Raw genomic sequence first — 22,731 nt, forward strand, 5'->3', positions numbered from 1 at the left:
GTATTTTATGGCTTGGCGATCTGTTCAGTTGTGGACTTGATAATGTCTTCTCCTTTGTTTCCTCTTTGTTCTTTCTGGAACCTACTAAACTGATGCTCTATTATTTCTAATCCATTTAAAATTTTTAAAAAAATTTTTTTCAGTGGTTGATGGACCTTTATTATTCATTTATTTATATCTTGTGCTGAGAATCAAACCCAGTGTCTCACACATATGAGGCAAGTGTTCTACCACTGAGCCACAACCCCAGCCTTATTTTTAGTCTATTTTCATCTTTCTTTTATATATATGTAAATGTATAGGTATATATTTGAACATATATACATTTGTATATATGTGTGTATACACACACGCATGTGTATATAAAAGGACATTTTAATTCTTACCCTTAGGAACTATAAAGACCATACATGATTTAGAAATGAGACTGGCCAAAGAAGAATCACCCTTTCTTATGCCTTTTCTTTTGTCTGGTCACTCACAAATATAATGTTATCACTTATGAATGTCAGTGCTTGTTGCCTCCCATTATTTTTATCCATACATTCTCTGTAGTCTACTTTCTCTTCCACTTGAATTCATTCTATCCTCCACATTCACTTGAATGCAAGACCCCTTTTTTTTACATACTGATATGCCACTTCTCCAAGGCCTGGCTGGAACACTGTTACTCTGTGCAATGTTTTTTTTTTTTTTTTTTTTTCCATTAAGAACCAAGGATCTTTATTCTCAGTTCTGAAATGAAGTTCATGACTCAGATAATATGCCACTGTTTGAAAAAAAGAGATCCCACCAACTTCACTATATCATTAGTTACTAGAGAAAATAGCCTGACTGAATTTTTCCCTTCCACCTGTCTCACGACAGGGTCCTGACCCACTTGCCCAAGTAACTGCACATAATTCAAAGATCTTTCAAGAACCACACTGTTGGCTATTTCTGACTTGTATCTATAACACAGATCTTGGAAACCTGGCTTCTATTTTTTTTTTTTTCTTACAATCTTTTCGTTTTGAGGCTTTTCCTTATATGCATACTCACATACATTATTGCACTTTTAAATTAATTATATCATGTGTATTATCACATTTTTAATTCCTGAGGCCATTTTTTAATATTCCTAATCTTTATTCACAGACACAATTATCTTCTCTCTTTTACTTTTTTGGTCCTGGGGATTGAACCCAGAGTCTCATTCATGTTAAACATGAGTTCTACCACTGAGTTATATGCCTAGCATCTTCTCATTCTCCAGATTTCATTTTCTCTTTTGTTATTTTTTTGTTTTGATTGCTGCTTTTATGTGGAAACTTTCCTCAATTATCTGTCAACCCTTAGATGACCCATTATAATCAGGAGTAAGTCACTTAAAGCACACGGGGGGAAAAAACCTTACTAGAAGCTGCTTTCTGAGGGGTGTGGCTTGTTCCCTAGTGAATTTACTGTAAGGAGATCTGGCTGGGCAGTGTAGTTGGGGAAAGCCAACCATCAATGTTTGAATGTCTTTGCTCTTAAGCTACTCAGATACCTTAGAAAAGGGGCTCTCTATTGCCTGGAAGTAACAGTGCAGACTAGCAGCATTCTTGGGGTCACGTGAAGGGAAAGGACCTGGAATCTCAGAGTTCCTAATATGCGGCATTTGCTTTAACTCTACTATGTTGACTATAGTCCTTCATTCCTGTCCTGAGGCTGGAGTCCAATGTTGCTCTAGTTCCTTCTCTCCCTAGTCTTTTGTGGGAGGTGTCATTAGAGCTTTAACTCGTCATATATGGACTTTCCAACAATAATCCCATTTTTAGCTTCACATGCATTCTATCCTCCATATTCCGAATGCTTCCCATGCTGAGTCTTTCTGGTGGATTGTGCCACAAGGCTGCCTACTTCTACTTCTACCACTGCCAAACAGGTATTAGTATTTTCCGGTCATTTAATCATTCAACAAATAGATTACTTTCCCCAGCTAGTGTAGATTTTCCAAGATACATATATATATATATTAATTGTAGGTGGACACAATATCTTTATTTTATTTATTTATTTTTTAATGCGGTGCTGAGGATTAAACCAAGTGCCTCAGGCCTGCTAGGCAAGCACTCTACCACTGAGCCACAACCCCAGCCCCCCTTTTCCAAGATTTTGTTGCAGTTCTTTGTCCTGATGAGTTTATGCCTATTAAAAAAATCCCATTACTGTATCATTAGTAGGTGGGAAGGGAGTGGGAACATCTTCAATCCATCATGTTCAACTCAGTGTTCTGTGCTTATTTTCATTAGTATTTTCTTATTCTACCTTTACTTGTTCCTGCATTTGGAAACTTTAAACCATAATTTTGTTTCAGGTGTTTTACATAGTAATAATAATAGCTAACATTAAGCACCATTTGCTAGGCACTTAACACATTATATATATATATTTTTACACACACACACACACACACATGTATTGGAGAACAGGCACTATACATGCATTATATGATTTATTACTCACAACAACACTATTAAGTAGGTAGCAAATACTATTAATATGCTTTCTTAAAAATCCTTATTAGGGGAACTGGGGTTGTGGCTCAGAGGTAGAGTGCTCGTCTAGCATGTGTGAGGTGCTGGGTTTGCTCCTCAGCACCATATAAAAATAAAGGTATTGTGTCTACCTATAACTAAAAAAAAAAAATATTTTAAAAAATTCTTAATAGGTGGTTGACCCAAGAGAGAGAGCCAGAGTCTGTTCTACTGTACTAATGACTGTACTACTAGTAATGGCAACTTAATTTTTTCTTTAATCCTGTAGACAAATTAGAGGACAAATAGGAGAATTTCAGCCCTTCATGCTCAATGGGATCAATGACATGCACGAATGTGTTCTTACTAACTATGGCAAATTGTACTATTTCTAGCAATAATCCCACTCTTTTCTAATGTGAATTGAGCTGCTACAAACATTGATGTGGCCATATCATTATCTTATGTTGACTTTAAGCCCTTTGGATATATACCAAAGAGTGGTTCCATTCCAAGTTTTCTGAGGAATCTCCATACTGCTTTCCAGAGTGGTTGTACAAATTTGCAGTCCCACCAGCAAGGTATGAGTATATTGAATTGCTTTTGTGACCCTGAATTTAAACAGAAGTTTTCTTGTTCCTGTTTTGCCAACAAAGCAATCCTATCCACTTTCTGTCTTCTAAGAATCCCTCAAATTTCTGGACTATGGAAGCTTCTTTCTTATTTGCTTTGTTACCTTATGTTTTAATTATTCCTGTAATAAAGAGCAGGATAAAAATTTGTCTTGAGTTCTTCCATGAGCCAACTTCATTCAGCTCTCTCTACTTCATCTTAAAAACACATTGTCTCTAAAACAAAGTGGAGAAAGAGAAGAAGTATCTTTGTGGAGAAATTGCTTCCTCAAAGTCACTTCTGATTGCTTCCCAGAGAATTCTTTAACATCTGTCACACAGTCCACTTCCAGTGAAGACTAATGCTTGGCCAAACCAGCTAATTCCATTTTTTGAGTTGTTTTCACATTCTTCATTTTAGTATTGCTTTTCACTTTCCCTCCTTCCCCAACCCTTCTATCCCTTAATTCAAAAGTGCAGAATTGCCACATAGTCTAATTTCTCTTATATAGAAAATTGTCTAAGAAACTTATTGCATTAAAATGTTAGGAATTTAATATATTTAATAATATAGTTTCCATACCAGTAATATATAAGTAGTTCCCTCTAGGTGGGGATATATTCTAAGACCCTCAACAAATGCCTGAAACCTCACATAGTACAAGGCCTTTATATACTGTATTTTTCATCTATATCTATATATCTACATATCTATACACCTACATATAGAATTACATATATAGATATATACATATATATATACACAGATATACATATACAGGTATAGACATATATTAAAAAGTTTAATTCATCAATTAGGCCCAGTAAGAGATTAACAACAATAACACAGAACTGTTACAGCAGTATAGTAATAAAGGTTATGTGATTGTGGTTTCTCTCTTGGAAGTGTCAAGACAATTATTAATATTTTTCAACTGTTGTTTACCATGGATAACTACAATCATGGAAAGCAATACTGGGGATAAGAGAGTATACTTTGTATACTTTGGAAGATGATGAATGAAGGTAAACAGTGCTCATTTTAAAGGGCCAATCAGTAACGGTGGCATTCCAGATATTTCAGAGAGAGAAGTCTTCAATGTACAATTGCAGACTATTTGCAAAGCCACTTTGCTTATTCATAAAATTAGCATTGCCTTCTACAGACAGAATTCTTTAGCAGCTCTGACCAAGTCTGCAAGGTGAGCCATTGGACAATCACTTTTGTTTTCTGCTTAGTCCTTTGTAGTTAATGATAATGCTGATTATGATTTTTGAGTAAAAGTCAGTGTACCCCTCTGGAGATTTCTTGGGGGTGGCACCTTTGGGATGGTGGAAGTCTTCGTGAGTGGGTGTGAAAAAGAGGTATTTTGAATACACTTTTAGACTTTTCTCCAGAAATGGCACAAAGACAAGCTCAGTTTCCACAAATCTCATTCCCTGCTTAGTGACCTGCCCTCATAGGAATTTACTTGGTTTAGGGGAAGGAAATAATCCCACTCTGCACAGCTGTGTCTGGGAGAATTCATTAGCATGGAAATGTTCAACTCACTAAGCAGTGTCAACTCACCAGGTGTGCACCTGACACGGGTTAATTATTTCAAATTATGCCTCCCAATTATTGGATCCCCCTCCTTTATCCTGGATGGCATTATCTTAACAACTTGTCCAGATTCCACATCTTCCCTGCAACTTTTGACTTTTTAGCAACTCACTCCTACTCTTAAGCCCATCCTGTCCATTTCAAAAATTTGTCCTTCAACTCAAGTCACAGCCTTCTCATCTTTACTTCCCAGGGGTAGGGTGAAAGAGTGCCCTCATTTGCCCAAGACCGTCCCAATTTGTGCCAGTTTTTCTGAGGTCAAATCTGATTTGTCTTTTGGTCTAGACTTCATTTTTGGACTAAATACTGTTATTAAGCTAGGTTGGGTCAGCTATAACTGTGCCTTGTACTTCTAGCTTCATAGGGTGTGAACCTATGTGCAGTGAACAGAGCTCTCATCTTAACCTGTGCTTAAGTCTGGCGGATGACCCTATGCTGACATGCTGTATTTAATGCCTCATTTTCAAGGATGGTTTATAGGCCAGCATCCTGAAAACACAAAGTGTACAGAGAAAAAAAATGGCTGGGGACAGCTAATTTCTCCTAATCTTGGAGACAGTGGGGAACATATCCAGGGTTCTTGTCCTTGCCATTCACTGCATTCCAGCCAGGTGTGTTGTGGCCCATAATGATCACTGCGGTATAATTGTCAGGGTCAGTGGAAAACATGGAAAGTTATAGCATAGATGTATATCAATATGTACAGGATATAGAGGTCAAACAGTCCTCCAGAGGGTTAAGAAAATATTTTGAACACTTGCATAGTGGACTTGTGATTTATAGTGTAAATATATACAGAAATATATCTACCCCTTTATATCAGTTTATCTATAAATCTACAACTATTTATTTTGAGAAATACAATGAGCATTTGCACTGCATTTGGCGGGGTTAAGGAAGAAAACATGTATGTATAATGAAAAGGAAATACCAGGTTTCCATTGTTCTGAATGTTGATGTTGGATCTATAACACCACACTAAATACTTGTTGACATTTACCAACCACCATAAGGACCCTACTGATTTCACTAATCAGATGATAACTAAATAACATATGTCTGCTGAGGAAGCATCAGCACCTACTTGGAAAGGAGTAGATACTTTAAAGATCACTATGCCCCAAAACAACAATTGACCCTGTGAAATGCAGAAGATATATATACATTACCTATGACCTTAAAAACCCATGAGTTTTCACTTAGATCCAATAACTGTTCTAAGTTCATTTCATGAGTGAAAAGTGACAAATAATTGTTAACAGATTGACTTCATTCATTGAAGAAACCTTTTAATATTTTTAAATGATTCCAGTTAATATCTACATATAAGACTTAAATATAAAAATAACCCATAATCTAGTAATGATGGTCTTTGTTTGTCCCAACTAATTGAACCAATGAAATCAAAATATAGTTTTTGAAAGTTCATTATGTCAAAAGTGAAAAATCTGCCGTTGTTCATGCACTGTGAATTCAGATTAAAATTTTAGCATTGAGATAAAATACTTGTAGTGAGATTTTTGTGGTTAGAAATAATACTCTGATTGCTTGGAGCACAAATATATAGCATAACTGTATCCAAACAAACTGTGATATTCTACCAATAGAAATGAAGCTATAGTATAGTTTAATAAAGTAGCTATATTTCAGAGTACAGAAATATTCTCCTGTGTGTACAGTTAGAAGAAATAAATTACAGTTCTTTGTGTCATGACACTGACATTGGAGGAAATCCATTTACATGGAATAACATTCATTCCTTTATTTTTCGTGCTAAGCATTGAACCCATGGACTTACACATGCCAAGTATGAGCTTTACCATGCATAGAGGAATTTTGAGAAAGCCTATGATTTCCTATCATCTAAATTTGGTGAAACATTTAAAACGACCATAAATACAGACAACTTTATTGACAAATTTAATCTTATTAAAATATTTATTGAAAAAAGGGCTCTGGGGGCTGGGGTTGTGGCTCAGTGGTAAAGCACTTGCCTAGCATGTGTGAGGCCCTGGGTTCGATCCTCAGGACCACATAAAAACAAATAAAGAAAATAAAGGTATTGTGTTCAACTACAACTAAAAATTAAATATTAAAAAAAAGAAAAAAGTTCTCTGAATGAAGCAAAAGAATATTAAATGGGAGATTATTTAATGCCTATCTGTTTCATTGTGGGAAAAAAAAAAGTGGACTTGGGAATATTCTCCATTAATATATATTTTTGTGCTCATCAGATCTCCCAGTTCTCTCCCTGAGAAATCCACCCTCAGTTCAACCTCTCTCCTCTCTCCAGTCCTCAGTTCTTACCAGCCACACGCAGTCAGTCCATTTTGCTCTTGGGTCCCCTCTGCTGAACATGGCCTCTTGCGCTGATTAACTAGCAAGGTGTCTGAAGACCAGGTACCTTCTTTAGTGTTCACTTGATCCTTGGGGGAGTCAAATGATGCATGTATAGTCCACTTAGTCCATTTTCTGTTGCTATCTCAGACCACCACAAACTGGTTAATTCATGAAGAATGGAGGTTTCTTTGGTCAGAGTTCTGGAGGCTAGCAGGTCCAAGGGCACGGTGCTACAGCTTGGCTTCAAGTGAGCACCATTTTGCTATATTATGACAGGGTAGAGGACGTCAAGTGGCCAGACAGAACAAGCTTGCTAACAAAACCGCTCCTGTGACTACCCATTCATTCATGAGTGGGTCAATTCATTCATTAGCTGAGGCCGGATGACCCAATCACCTCACAAACACTCCACCTTTCAAATATCATTAACATATGACTTTGGGGATGACACTTGCACAACATGAAATCTGAGGACTATATTCAAACCATAGTAGTTGCCCTGCTGTTGCTTCCCCCTCGGACCGATCACTCCTTCATCTTTTCTTCTACTCGGACACTGGGTCAGATCAGTATGGCTACTGGCTAAGCAAAGCCAATGTCCAGTGAAGAAACAAACTGTCCCTACCTCCTTCCTTGAAGGCACTTCAAACACTATAAGTGGATTTCTTGGAGAGCCTCCCCTTCCCCTTAGCTTTGGGAGGGGAAAGGGCTCCTTCCTCCAGCCCAACACAGACATGCCCCATGAAAACAAAGAAATAGTATTTATTCATAAACACCACTCCTGCATGTCTGCTAGAGTCAGGGCAGGGAAGGCAGTCAGCCCTGTAGGAAGATGGGGGCCCCGACTGCAGAAGTCTCTCGGAGGCTCCTGAACTCACAGTGTTCCTTGGTCCTCAGCCTGGGGACCTTGCCTGTAATTCTGGATAATAGGAAACATTTCAAGAAAATTCCACTAATAAGCCACATGATATTTTTCCTGAAAATAAGTTGCCTTATTCATGAGCTGCTGGTAGATCTTACTCTTCTTGCTTGTCAACTCCAAGCATTTTTCCTGTTAGCCCGAGCTGTGGCCTGGGTTTAAATTTCCAAGCACATAAGCTGTGTCTTAGACCCTGTTCTGCAATGTAGAAATTATGCTTGGGCCAATTACTTGACTACTTTCACCCTATTTCCCCATCTGTAAAATAGGCATTATAACAGTTCTACCTGATAGGATCATTTATCAGTCAAATAGTGCCTTTCATGCCAAAGACTTAGCAGAACATCTTGCATGAGAGGTTGTGTTTGGGCACAGAGTGGGGAGCCAAGAGTGGAAGGTAGGGGTTTTCCTTCTTCCAAGCTCATTTGTTCCAAGTTGGACTTAATCAGTAGTTTTTTGTGTTTGTTGTTATATTTCGAATTTTTAAGATAATAGATGCCCAGTTATCATGACCATGGTTGGGGTATCATAAAAATGTACAAGAGAAAGAAAACAAGCTGTGAAAGGAGTGCTAACCTGTTCAAGATGCTGATGTGACGTGGAAGGTAATATGAGCGTGGTATCTCTCTCAATTGGCAGCCTCCTTGCCATGTAGGGGCAGAACCTGTTTCTTTTCTTTAAAAAAAAAAAAAAAAAATTCTTGTTTTTTAGTTGTAGTTGGACACAATACCTTTATTTTATTTTTATGTGGTGCTGAGGATCGAACCCAGTGCCCTGCACATGCTAGGTGAGCGTTCTACTGCTGAACCACAATCCCAGCACCCCCAGAACTTGTTTCTTTACTCATCCTTCTAAGGTCATAGACTGACTGACCATGCTTCTGCTTTGGCACTCATTGTGATGAGTTATTACTAATATTTATTTATATTAACAGCAGATCTAGAAAAGATCTTAACAATATTTAGAGTTAATAAGAATTAATTGATAAGAATCATTTAAATTATTTGATTCAATTAAACGAGGTCTGATCTCCTTTATGATTTCCTAATATTCTTTTAGGGAAACTTTTAAACCTACAGAAAACTTGAAAGCATGGTACAATATGCACTCATATAATTTGCTTATTTCTTTGTCCACATGTATGGTTTTGGCTGAGCCACCTGAAAACCGTGAACATCGTTACTCTTAACCATACTTTAATTACTTAAGAAGGACTTTCTTATACATGTTGTGCATCTCTCATTCAAAATCCAAAATATAAAATACTCCAAAATCTGAAACATTTTGAGTGCTAACATGATGCCAGAAGTAGAAAATTCCATGTGATAAAATTTTGTTTCATGCACAGAATTATTTAAAATATTGCATAAAAATTTCCTTCAGGCTATGTGTATAAGATGTATATGAAACATACATGAATTTCATGTTTGGACTTGGAACTCATGCATAAGGTATCTTGTAATATACATGCAAATATTCCAAAATCCAAAACAATTTAAAATGCTTCTGGCTCCAAGTGTTGTGAATGAGGGAAACCCAAACTGTATAACCATTGTACTGTTATTTCACTACAGAAAATTAACAATAGTTCCATACTGTCATCTACAGTGTGTTTTTCTCATGTACCAGTTGTCTTGACAATGGCTTTTTTTCTTTTTCTTTTGGTAGCAGGGATTGAACCCAGAGGCACTTAACCACTTGAGCCACATCCCCAGCTCTTTTTAATATTTTATTTAGAGACAGGGTCTCGTTGAGTTGCTTAGGACCTCACTAACTTACTGAGGCTGGCTTTGAACTCCCAATCTTCCTGCCTCCACTTCCCAAGCCACTGGGATTACAGGCATGTGCCACAGCACCTGGCGACAATGGCTTTGATAGCTGTAATATTCCAAACAGGGTCTAATTAAGGTTCCAAAATTTTACTTGGTCATTATCTCTCTTTAGTCTTTTATCTAGAATATTTCCCACAGGTTTTTTTTTTTTTTTTTTTAATTATCTGGAGAGCTCCAGCCACTGGTAGGCATATCTGTTCATATCCCAGATTCTGGATTTATTTCCTCTTGTAATCATTTAACTTGTTCCTCTATCCCCTGTAGTTCTTGTAAACTGGAGGCTCAGTTTTACATGCATGATTGGTTCATGATGTTTCCTTTTCTTTTTTTTCTTCAAGAAGTCCTCAGTCCCCTCTTTTTATTGGCCAAGGAATGAAGGCTCAAGCAAGAATTTGGAAACAGGCTGTGTACACGTTTTTGGGTTTTAAAGTCAGAAGGTCTGAATTGAAAATAAGTCCTACTTGAATATTTGTTCAATTGGCTTTATCTTGTTGAAGTTTATTTTCCTCTGGCGGGTGGAAAGTTAGAGGGCTGAGGACATAGCTCAGTTGGTGGAGTGCTTGCCTTGCATGCACAAGGCACTGGGTTCAATCCCCACTGCCACACACACACACACACACACACACACACACACACACACAAAGTTAGAAACGATGCTCCCTAGAATGTTTTTGGTTTAGGTTTAAATATCCATTTTTACATTATTAATGCAGTGATCTTGGACTTAGGAATTCCAATCTCCTTTCTCTTAATTTGGGGTTCTTCGAAATTACTATCTTTGAATTTACTATATTGATTGCTATCAAACACTTAACAGTGCTTGTTCTCCTTCCTTCCTTCCTTCCTTTTTTTTTTTTTTTTTTTTGTTTTGTTTTTGTTGTGCTGGGGATTGAACTCAGGGCCTCGTGTGTTTGTTTTAATTGATATAATACTTTAAAGTATATATTATGATAAATTTTATATTTGTATATAACCCACCAGCCAAATGAAGCTATGGAACACATTAGCAGGGTCTAGCTAACCCAATGACTTTACTATTGCTAAATTTAGATTGAAAAAGCACACCTCTATAGTGTCACCTGATATGTAAAATGAAAGGCAGTTCCAAAGTTCCATCACACTGTAGAATTAGAAAAGTCAGCAAAACAGTGTTGCTATAATATTGCTATTTTGCATGCTCTTCTCTGGAGCCATCTATGTAGGAACACCATGCAAACATTTTAATGTTAATTAAGCATGTTTTATTATGTACAAATTTCAAAATAAAATATGAAAGTGCCTGTGTTCCTGCACTTTATCACTCACCCCTCTGAGTCAGCTTCATGGTCCAACATAACATTCTCTTCTGGGTGCCAATCTCAGTCACTTTTTAGACATAGAAAGCACCAAATTCCAATAGCAGCCATGTCCCCAGAGACCTTGGCTGTAAACTTACTTCTTTTAGAAATTGTCTTGTGCTTCTTATTTCTCCCCTGCTTGAATTTTTTTGCGCCAAATAAAGTGGGTGTTTGGTAAAGTTTAAGTTGTCTGTGAATGTGTGTAACATACGATAACACATCTGAAATTAACAGGCATATCTGGAAATACTCTTTATTTTGTTCTCCATCTTCAGCAAAGTAAGTGCACCTCACACCCTGCAATCCTCCCTGCCTTTCTTTTTTCAACACTGCAGAAGGTTCGTGAACCACGCCTGGGGTTGGACCTTGTTTGCCTTTGTTCAGACCAACAAACTGGCCATTGTCTTTGCACAGTCAGTCAGAGCTCTAAATAGTGGTCAAGAATGTGTAACAGACATGTGATTACCAAGAGGGCCCTTTCCAGACCCCATTTCAACTAAGTGCATTCCCCTCATTTCTCAAATTTGCCAGGCTTGTTGGTTTCTCAAGATTTCAGGCCCAAAGGCTTGGGACCATCTGTGTCTGGAATAGTATCTATTATGTGACTGGAATTCAGCAAATGTTGAAAAATAATTTCTTGTTGAGCAAGTTCAGAGGATCCTTAATATAATGCTGAGTATTTCCAGTTGTCAAGCGGGAGGATCTCCAACAGAAAGCCTCTGTTCTTGAGAAGAGAGTCTGAAGGACAGTGGACCGTGCTTGGGGCTTCTCTGCATGGAGGGATGCGGGCTTGAGTGAGTCACTTTGCTTAAATCTGAGACTCTCTCTCTGCAAAATGCTGATGGTTATGAAGCTGCGCCATTCCAAGGCTATGATGAGGATTAGAGGAAGCAATGGGCAGAAAAACACCTATCAAAACTGTCCTGTCATGTCATGGCGTTTCCACTGCTATGGTTTCCTCATGCATCTTAGGGGCCATGAACCTACAGTTGTGAGCTGGGTAGGCAGTGCAGAGCACTGATGTGGTCTCTTCTGTTCTAACACCTTCTCTACCAGACTGAGGGTCCTTCCTGGACCCCAGTGGGAGACATCAGGTTGCTGCCTCTAAGGTATGTCTTAAGAAGTGACAAATGTTCTACATTCCCCAGGACATCTCCCTTGAGAGCTGCACTGGAGCCTGGAGTCCCCACCTTTAAACCTTCTCTACTTATAACTTAGCAGAACTTTTTGGAAGGAGTTTGACAAAATATACTAGGAACGTTACAAATGTTCATAGTCTTTGTTATGGTTTATAGATATATGGTGTCCCCAAAAGGTCATATGTGAGGCAATGAAGGAAAGTTTAACTGAAGTGACTGGGTGAGGAGAGCTTTAACCCAGCCAGTGAATTAATTATCTGATAGGGATTACCTGAGTGGTAACTGAAGGTGGGTAGGGTATGGCTGGGTGCATGCCTTGAAGATCTATACTTTATCCCTGGTGAGTGTAGTATCTCTCTTTCTCGGCTTCTTTATGCAATGTCCGGTGCTACTCTCCCCTATCTCACTTTTCTGTCATGGTGTCTGTGCCTTGCATTGAGCTTCAAGGAATGGAGTTAGCCATTTATGGAGTGAGACTTCTGAAACTGTGAGGTTTGTGAAAACAAACCTTTCCTCTTCTAATTGTACTTGTGATGTCTTTTGGTTAACAGCAGCAAAAAAGCTGACTAAAAAAATCTTCGAATCTACAATTTTTAAAAATATTTATTTATTTTTTAGTTGCAGTTGGATACAATACCTTTATTTTACTTATTTATTTTTTATTTTTTTATTAGTTGTTCAAAACATCACAAAGCTCTTGACATATACTTATTTATTTTTTATGTAGTGCTGAGGATCAAACCCAGGGCCTCGCCCATGCTAGGTAAGCACTCTACTGCTGAGCCACAACCCCAGCCCTGAACCTACAATTTTATTTCAAGAATTTATTTTAGGAAATTACCATACTTCCCTCTCTTGCCTTTGGAGAATACATTCCAAGACCCCTCAGTGGATGCCTGCAGTGCTAGATAGTACTGAACCATATGTATGCTAAGTTCTTCCCATACTACATGACTAATGAATGGGCAGTATCTAGAATGTGGTTTGCTGGTTGGAGGAATGATTTGTGTCACAAGTGGGACTCATGGCAATAGCAGAATATTTTATCATGCTATTCAGAATAGCAAAATTTTAAATTTATGAATTATTTATTTCTAGAATTCTCCATTTAACATTTTTGAATTTCGGTTGACTTCAGGTAACTGAAACTCATGAAATTAATGGGTAGGCAAAGGGAGGCTACTACAATAACCTATATGCTGATTAGAAACAACCTTACTACCCAAAGCCACAGGACTAGTAAAATACGATATAGTCAATCAACACATTAAAAATTAGGTTGTGGGCTGGAGTTGTTGCTCAGTGGTAGAGCACTTACCTTGCATGCGTAAGGCACTGGGTTTGATCCTCAGCACCACATAAAAATAAATAAATAAAATAAAGATATTGTGTCCATCTACAATTTAAAAATATTTTAAAAATTAGGTTGTACATGTACAATCAGAAAAATGAGAAATTGTACTCCATTTATGTATATCAAAATGCATAAATGTATTCTACTAACATGTATAACTAATTAAAACAAATTTTAAAAATTTTAAATGCTTTTTGAAACCTTCACATTTGTGTAATTGTTAAAAAATGGTAAGATTACTTCCACTTTTCTTTTTTCTAATGGAAAATGTAATTATATATTTTATTTGAAATACCTTAAATATTGAAAACAATAAAAGAAGTAGAAGAAAAAAATTAGGTTGTAACAGGTTATTTAATGATGTAGAATGTTAGCAAATATGAAGTTAAAAAGAAGCAGGCCACCAAATCAAACAATTTCTGTTACATTTGTAAATAAATAAATAAGCATGCTTAGGGAAAAAACTGAAAAAATTTTTAAATTAAATGTTAGTGATTGTTAGTAAGTATTATAGGTGAGTTTTATTTTTATTTTATGTTTTTCTGCATTTTGTTTAATAATGTGTGTTATTTTTATAGTCAAGAGGATTTTTTTAATATGCCTCCTTCAAGTTAAGGAATTGGATCTTTTCACCAAGGCTTAGTTAAAATGCACAAGTTACCTAAAACTTAACAGTTACAAGCATGAGTTGCCCAAATGGATCTGGTCGTTAATCCCAGATTTGCTATTATTTAAGGTGCAATCAGAGCCAAATTACTTAATGTCTCTAAGCCTTGGTTTTTCTCCTCCACGAAACAGTGATTATGGAAGTATTTGTTACACAGTGTGAGATAAAATGCTTGGTACAATCCCCAGCACATGGTAAGCACCCAATAAATGGGAACAGCTACCACATTCTTCTATGAGTACCTCATGGATGTCAGTGCAGGTGGTGTGTCAGTTGACAGTCATCCTTGATGTATACAGGGATTAGTTCCACGACACCCTCCCTTAGCATACCAAAATCCGCAGATGCTCAAGTTTGTGTATAAAACAGCTAAGGATTTGTAAAGAATTTATGCACATCCTCCAATATACTTTAAATCATCTCTAGTTACTTTTACCTAATAGAATATGAGTGCTATGTAAATAGGTGTTATATTGTATCACGTAGGGAATAATGATAAGAAAAGTCTATTCTTTCCATATAGATGCAATCCTTTCCCCACCCCAAATGCTTTCAATCCACAGTTGTACCCACAGGTGTGGCTGAAGATAGGAGGGGCTGACTATAATTTCTGGCTGCCTTCTTATAAGACAGATGAGGAGTTGGGAGTGGGAGAGGGTGAGGACTCTACAAGACCCTGGGCTGGTGAGCATCCTCTCTCCTGGTTGGGTCAGTTCTGCTCAAAGTCTTGTGCACTAAGTTGGGGGGATAAGATACTTTTTTATCCCAAAAAAATTCCTGTAAGGAAAAACTGCCCCACTTTAAATTTTCTGGCATATAATGTTCACAGTAGCCAAATACCAGTGGCTAGAAGAACAACAAATTCTAATTTCCTGACTTGCAAGCAGTAAAGTTTCATAGTATTAACATAGCTTTGCATTTAATTTCCTTAGCTTTTTGACACAAACAAAGCATTCCCAACAAGAAAAAGAAAATAAAAGAGGGGATAAAAGCACAATGGAATATGCATACCAATCTGAAGATATCACTGACATTCTCATTAAAAAAAATGAATGCATGTAACAAGAGAAATAAATATTTTCACTTGCAAAGCATGCAGCAGTAATATAGTCATATTCAGGGATTATAAAGACAGTCAAGCTTGCTTTATCTTTGTCATGCCATAGTTCTTTTTTTTATATTATTATGTTAAACATTTCTGTCAAATTTAGCAAAAGGCATCATTCTTCCAAAAAATAAAATAAACATACTTAGGTCTCAATATTAAAACAAAAACAAAAACAAAAAAACCTATTTCTAGCTTTTCCATGAGAAATAGTCACAAAACATAGTTCAGAGCCAGACATTATTTTAAAACATTAGCTAATTCACAAATACCCCAATCATACTGGAGATTACTCAATGCTGAAAAAATATTCCTTTTGGCAAAATCAACTTCTATTTCAATCCATTTCTACCTTAGTCTTCTTTTTCCCATATTAGTCTCTTCCCTGTCATGTTATGTCTGTAAAAAGATCTAAGAAATTTTTTACAATTTAATTTTAAAGACACTCTATAAATGACTTGCAGACTGTAGTTACTTATTTAAAAAGTTAATCTAGTTGGGATATGGCTCTTTCCTGGTATGTAAAATACACTTTCCTGTTTTTTTTTTTTTTTTTTTTACATACACTTTCCTGATATGTAAAAAAAAAAAAAGAAAAGAAAAGAAAGAAAGAAAAAGAAAAAGAAAGATTTGTAAGTTTTGTTGGGTGTGGTGGCATATGCCTGTAATACTAGCAGGAGGATCAAAGCTCCAGGTTGGCCTCATCAACTTAATGAGGCCCTGAGCAACTCAAGAGACCCTGTATCCAAAAGAAAAAGAAAATGCAAAAAGTGTTTTTGGGGATGTAGCTCAACAGTAAAGTGCCCCCAAAACAGAAACAAAAAGTCATTTCAATGTAAATAGAAGCAACTTGCAACTCATACTTAGAAGAGAGTTTGTGTAATTTTTTTTTATTTTGATAGATTAACAACAAATACACGTGTCTAATAAATACACCTTAGATAACAAGGAGGGTGACAGGACAGGAGGTGAGGGGGATCATAGCAAAAACTACAGAACTGACACTTTCCTAAACGACCCATGTGCTAAAATGTTGAAACCACTACATTAGGGCAAGAAAGACTAATGGTCTACAACTTCTGTAAGAAACATCAAAACTGTTAAATTACTCTGACAAGTTGACTTGTGGCTTCTCTACCCTCTCAAAAAAGATATGGAGGAATCCTAACCCCCAGTATCTCAGAATGTGACCTCACCTGGAAACAGAGTTGTTGTAGATGCACCTGGTAAAGATATCCTCATGCTGGGGTAGGGTCCTTCCTCCAGTACCTGGAGCCCTCACATGGAGCCTTACGGGAAGACTCAGACACACAGGGGGGACACCAGAGGATGACTAAGGCTGAGACTGGAGTGAACAGCTGCAAGCCAAGGGACAGCAGAGACTGTCTCAAACACCAGAAGGGGGAAGAGGCAGGGCAGCCTCCCCATCTTGACCCCAGCCTTCCAGTCCCAGGATAGTGAGACAATCCAGTTGTTGGCTGAAGTCCCCAGTTCATGGTGCTTTGTTAGAGTAGCCCTAGAAAATGGTGATTATTTAATTTCTTATTTTATTTTTAAATTAATTTTTTAATATCACAAGATATGTTCATAGAGAAAATTCCCAGGACCCATATCTTAAAAGGAGGAAAAAAAACTTGAAATTTTGTTAGCCAACACCTACTAAAATTTGCTGTAATTCTTCCCATTATTTTTCCTATGACTAGTTTTTAAGTTTTAAATAACTATGTCATAATTTCAGATAAATTTCACACAGTGACATTTTAAATTAATATCACAATACACATTTTCTATGTGACTACAAACTTTTTAGCCATCTTTTTAACTTTTCAGTGAAATCAGTGTTGCCAAGATGATTGTCTGGCAATTTTATCTTATAATTCTACTAAATCTAAGGAATTTAAAAATGTTTTTGATTATCTTATGAATTCTCTAAGTTATGCCTTGTGAGAAACAAAAGTAGACTATTTTATTTAAAAAAAAATGTTCATAGACCCTATGACTTAGTCCATTTTCTGTTGCTGTAACAGAATGCCTGGACCTAGGTAATTTACAAACAAGAGAGCCTTATTTAGCTCACAGTTCTGGAGGCTGGAAGTCCAAAACCAGGTGGCTACATCTGCTCAGCTTTTGATGAGGGCCTTGTGCTGCTTTAAAGCCATGGCAGAAAAGCTCATGGACAAGTGGGTATACAAGAGGATCAAAGGGGGCTGAATGCTTCACAACTACTCACTCTTGCCATAACCAACCCACTCTCTTGGGAACTATATTCATCCCTTCATAAGGGTGAACCCCCCAGGGGCTGGGGATGTGGCTCAAGCGGTAGCGCGCTCTCCTGGCATGCGTGCGTCCCGGGTTCGAGCCCCCCCCCCAAAAAAAAGGGTGAAGCCCCCATAGCCCCAATGACTCCTTAAGGCCCCACCATCTCTCAAAACTGTATCAACATGAGTTTTGATAGGGACAAACAGACTGAGGTCACAGCTCACTTCAGATCTATGCATTACAGGAGAGTAAAGAACCAGATAACCAATACATAGTTAGTCTCATGAAAACAGACTGGGTGATCTAACCATTCTGACAGTTTCTGGTAGAACCAAATCCAGAGCTCAGCCCAGGTTCCATGATTGCCACTTCTGAATCATTTCTTTTTTTTTTTCTTCTTCTTCTTCAATATTTTCAGTTGTAGGACATAATATTTTTATTATTTTTATGTGGTGCTGAGAATTGAACCCAGTGCCTCAGATGTGTGAGGCTAGCACTCCACCACTGAGCTACACGTGCAGCCCTACATCATTTCTTTATCTCTGCTTAAGTCATAGCAGTGATTCCAAAAGTGTTTAAAGTACAGTCTAATTTTGAACTGAGAAATACATTTAATAAATAGCTATGTCATGTGATTATGGAAATCTTTGATGTCAAGTGTACTTTAACTCAGGATTTCCCAACTTCTCTTGGCAGTGGAAATCTCATCTTAGAAACATATTACTCATATTCCTAACTTATACAACACATAAAAGCAGAACTTGTGTGGTGGAAGGAGGGAGGTACAGGCAGTGAGCTTAGCAGTACTGTTACTAACTTCCCAGAAATCCCTTGGAATAGTCAGGAAGCCATGAACCATCTCCAGGGAACCTAGAGCTCTGAGGAACACAGTTTTCATCCACTCTGCATAGAATGGAGGTGCAGAAAAGGACTTTGAAAGGATGTTGAAAGGATGGTTTTAAAAATAGTTCTGAACTTTTTTTTCTCCAGGCTACTGGTTCTCTCTTTTGATCACCTGCCCTGTTCCTTATTCCTGGAAATAGCAAAATAAGTGGTGACAATTACAAGTGGCCTATGTTGAATCCATATCCAGATCTTCAATCTTCAGTTCTTCTTGCTGTCAGCTAGCACCCCACTTCTCTGCATTTTCTTCTTTCTATAGAACTAAAGAGCTAAGCTTTGATTCTAAAGGTTATGCTTGTGTAGTGCTTCTCCACAAGGACCATTTCATATTTAAATAGATTCTTGTTTTCTTAAGCTACACAGCTAATAGTGATAAGTTCTAATGCAATAAAAGATGGAATTTGGTGAGAATGAGTGGCCCTTCCTTTTGTGATTCTAAGTACATTTCTGGGAGACTTGTCTTCATCCATTTACACTTATTTGTCTCACACCACCCTTTCACAACATCTTCCCCTCCTCAACTCCCAAATAACCCCAGGACCTATCTGAAGCCAAGAATAGACAAGGCCAGGTGATCTAAGTCAGTCATAACTGGCATCTTGACCTGATTCTGACTATGTTTTTAAGCTAGTTGGTCACAGAATGTAGATATGGAAAATAAGATAAAAATGATACTTGTGTTTATTCAAGATAACAGGAAATTCACAAATACAACATTTACAGTTCATAGTTTATTATTGGTATGTCACTACTTAATCTTTTGATATAGGACATATTTTAGAAGGTTTGAGACTGGAATCATTCTAATTACCTGAGAAGTGCAAATCGATAGCACTGGTGAGCTTGTAGTATTGCTAATGGAGACTTGTGGTTCATTCATTTTTAAAGGGATAAACTTGATTATGATTAAATCTCCTCTTCAATGATGCATATGGGCCAGGATCTGATACTTTGCATTTGAACTCATGATTCTACTTCAGTTGTGACATATTAAATGCTGGAGCATAAGAGAGGTCCCCTGTCCTGCCACTTCCTGGGATGTATCTACATAGGCTGAGGATATAAATATCTGAGGAAGTATAAATAAAAGTCTATATCTTCTCAGCTAACAGGTCTGAGCTCCTGATTCCTTCACTTTACCACTTACCAACACTAGACATCCCTGACAACTCTTAGCATCCCCACCCAGCTTTTCCCAACCACTTTCTATGGCTGCCATCTTGGTTTCTAAAGCTAGGGTTATCTCTGACCCAGATTTTGAAGCTCAAAGAGGATCTTGCAAGTAAAGGACTTTTTTGCAATTCAACTTCACTTAAGCAATCCTGACATAGATATATAAAGGGGCACTAATGCCCTAAAAGGCTTAAAATAGTTATTATTCTGTATTTTTAAAAAATGTTTACAAAAACCTTTTCTACAAAAAAAGATTCTATGGATTGAAATTTGATTGTTATTATGGCTCTCTTGGAAGGTAGGTCCTCATTAGGAGGGATTAAGGCCTTTCTAGAGTTCACTCTTCTTCAGTTTGGATTAGTAAGCCTGAGGACTGGTTGTTATAAAGTGAGACAACCTCTTGTGTTTTGTCCCTTCTGTACACATTTGCTTGCGCTTCTGCTTTCAGGCAGGAGTTGAAATAGCATGAGGTCCTTTCTGGTGCCAAGCTCTTGGGACTTCCCAGTGTCTAGAACTGTGAGCCAATAAATCTCTTTTCTTTAAAAATTACCCAGCCTCTAGTAACAAAAATGGCATGGTATTGGCACCAAAATAGACTTGTAGACCAATAGTACAGAATAGAGGACACAGAGACAATCTCCTATAAATACAGTTATCTCATACTAGACAAAGGCCCCAAAAACAAACATTGGAGAAAAGATAGCCTCTTCAACAAATGGTGCTGGGAAAGCTGGAAATCTATATGCAGCAAAATGAAATTAAACCCTTGTCTCTCACCATGCACAAAACTCAACTCAAAATGGATCAAGGACCTAGGCATTAGACCAGAGACCCTGTGCCTAATAGAAGAAAAAGTAGGCTGAAATCTTCATCATGTTGGATTAGGCCCCAACTTCCTTAACAAGATTCCTAAAGTACAAGAAGTAAAATCAAGAATCAATAAATGGGATGGATTTAAACTAAAAAGCTTCTTCTCAGCAAAAGAAACAATCAATTAGGTGATAGCCTACAGAATGGGAGCAAATTTTTACCCCACACACACCAGAGCACTAATCTCTAGGGTACATAAAGAACTCAAAAAACTTAATACCAAAAAACCAAGTAACCCAATCAATCAATGGGCTAAGGAACTGAACTGACACTTCTCAGAAGAAGCTATACAATCAATCAATAAATATATGAAAAAATGCTCAACATCTCTAGTAATTTAGAGAAATTCAAATCAAAACTACTCTAAGATTCCATCTCATACAAGTCAGAATGGCAGTTATCAAGAATACAAACAACAATAAGCATTGGCAAGGATGTGGGGGAAAAGACACACTCATACATTGCTGGTGGATCTGCAAATTGGTGCAACCAATCTGCAAAGCAGTATGGAGATTCCTTAGCAAACTTGGAACTACCATTTGACCCTGGTATCCCACTTCTTGGTCTATACCCAAAGGACTTAAAAACAGCATACTACAGGGACACAGCCACATCAATGTTTATAGCAGCACAATTCACAGTAGCTATAACGTGGAACCAACCTAGATGCCCTTCAATAGACAAATGTATAAAGGAACTGTGGTATATATACACAATAGGATATTGCTCAGCATTAAAAGAAAATAAAATTATGGCATTTGCAAGTAAATGGATGGAATTGGAGAATATCATGCTAATCGAAGTAAGCCATTCCCCAAAAAACCAAAGGCTGAATGTTTTCTCTGATAAGTGAATGCTGATCCATAATGAATGGGGGCATGGAATGAGTGGAGAAACTTTAGATTGGGCAAAGGGAGGGAGTGGAGGGGAGGGTAAATAGAGGTAGGAAAGATGGTGGAATGAGGCAGACATCACTACCCTAGGTACATGTATGATTGAATGAATGGTATGACTCTACTCTGTGTACAACCAGAGAAGTAGAAAATTGTGCTCCATTTGTGTACTATGAATCAAAATGCATTCTGTTATCATGTATAACTAATTAAAATAAATAAATAAATTACCCAATTTTAAGAATTTTGTTACAGTAATGGAAAACAGACTGAGATAACAAACAGGTCCACATAAAATGTATCTATAAGTAAACTAGGACTTCTAGCCCTACTGCCCACAGTAATAACCTACTGATTAACATATTCATTAGCATATCTCTGTTCCATTTTTCACTTTCCTCCCTTCTTCACTGTGCTTTCAGGGATGATCTCTCAAACAAACTATCAAAACCAAATTATTATCTTAGGATCTGCCTTTGAGAGACCTGAGCTCAGATAACTTCCTCATCAGAGATGTGGCAACACCCACAGTTTTGAACTGGTAGCAAGGATCTTGCTCCTGGGCCACTTCTTCTTTTTTTGCCCTTTGATCTGCCTTCTGCATCCCCCGCCTTCTACCCTGTTAGGCATTAGAGAAGTTGCTTCCTTTTAATTCAACTGGTATACTAGTTTAAAAGATTTTTATACTCTCCTCCAAAGCTCATAGATGGCTTTGAAAGTGTGGAAGCCTGCTGCCCAATCTATAGTATTCCCCTTGTGCCATTAATAATCTCCATCCCTCATCCTCCCTAGCTAAGAGATATACATGATTATAGGGCTGAGACCAGGGTGATATAAATTAGTGTCTGCAAGGCTCTAAGAGGATCTGCCAATCATTTCATCCAATCCCTAATCTCACTTTAGAAAACTGAGGGGCCAAGAGAGTTAGCATTTGTTCAACACCTTGGCCATCAGAGAGTGAGAACTCAGAGGTCTGACTCTTAAGCCTATGCTTCTCCTCTCTGAGCTTTTTCACATCAACCATCTCTCCCCTTGATTAATTCCCCTTGCTCACTAATACTTTGATCACTTACTTCCAGTTTGCCTAGTCCTTAGTGACCCTGAACATTCAAGTCATATCTGTGCAGTCCTCTGCTCTTCTTATCCTCTGTTTTGTGGTTAAAAATCCATTTCCCCAAATATTATTATAACAAAAAAAAAACCTAGGAAACAAATGATGAACAAGGGT

General features: G+C 37.5%; 1 protein-coding gene across 1 annotated transcript; it reads right to left on the minus strand.

The window, feature by feature from the left end:
• Window positions 1-452: 452 nt before the first annotated feature.
• Window positions 453-7,989, minus strand: LOC143380719 (single-stranded DNA-binding protein, mitochondrial-like). The gene is given in 3 exon segments (XM_077105237.1): window positions 453-728; window positions 794-963; window positions 7,959-7,989. Coding segments are annotated over 3 exon segments (477 nt in total).
• Window positions 7,990-22,731: the final 14,742 nt, after the last annotated feature.

Source organism: Callospermophilus lateralis, chromosome 14 (genome assembly GCF_048772815.1).
Source record: "Callospermophilus lateralis isolate mCalLat2 chromosome 14, mCalLat2.hap1, whole genome shotgun sequence".
NCBI classification, from domain to species: domain Eukaryota; kingdom Metazoa; phylum Chordata; class Mammalia; order Rodentia; family Sciuridae; genus Callospermophilus; species Callospermophilus lateralis.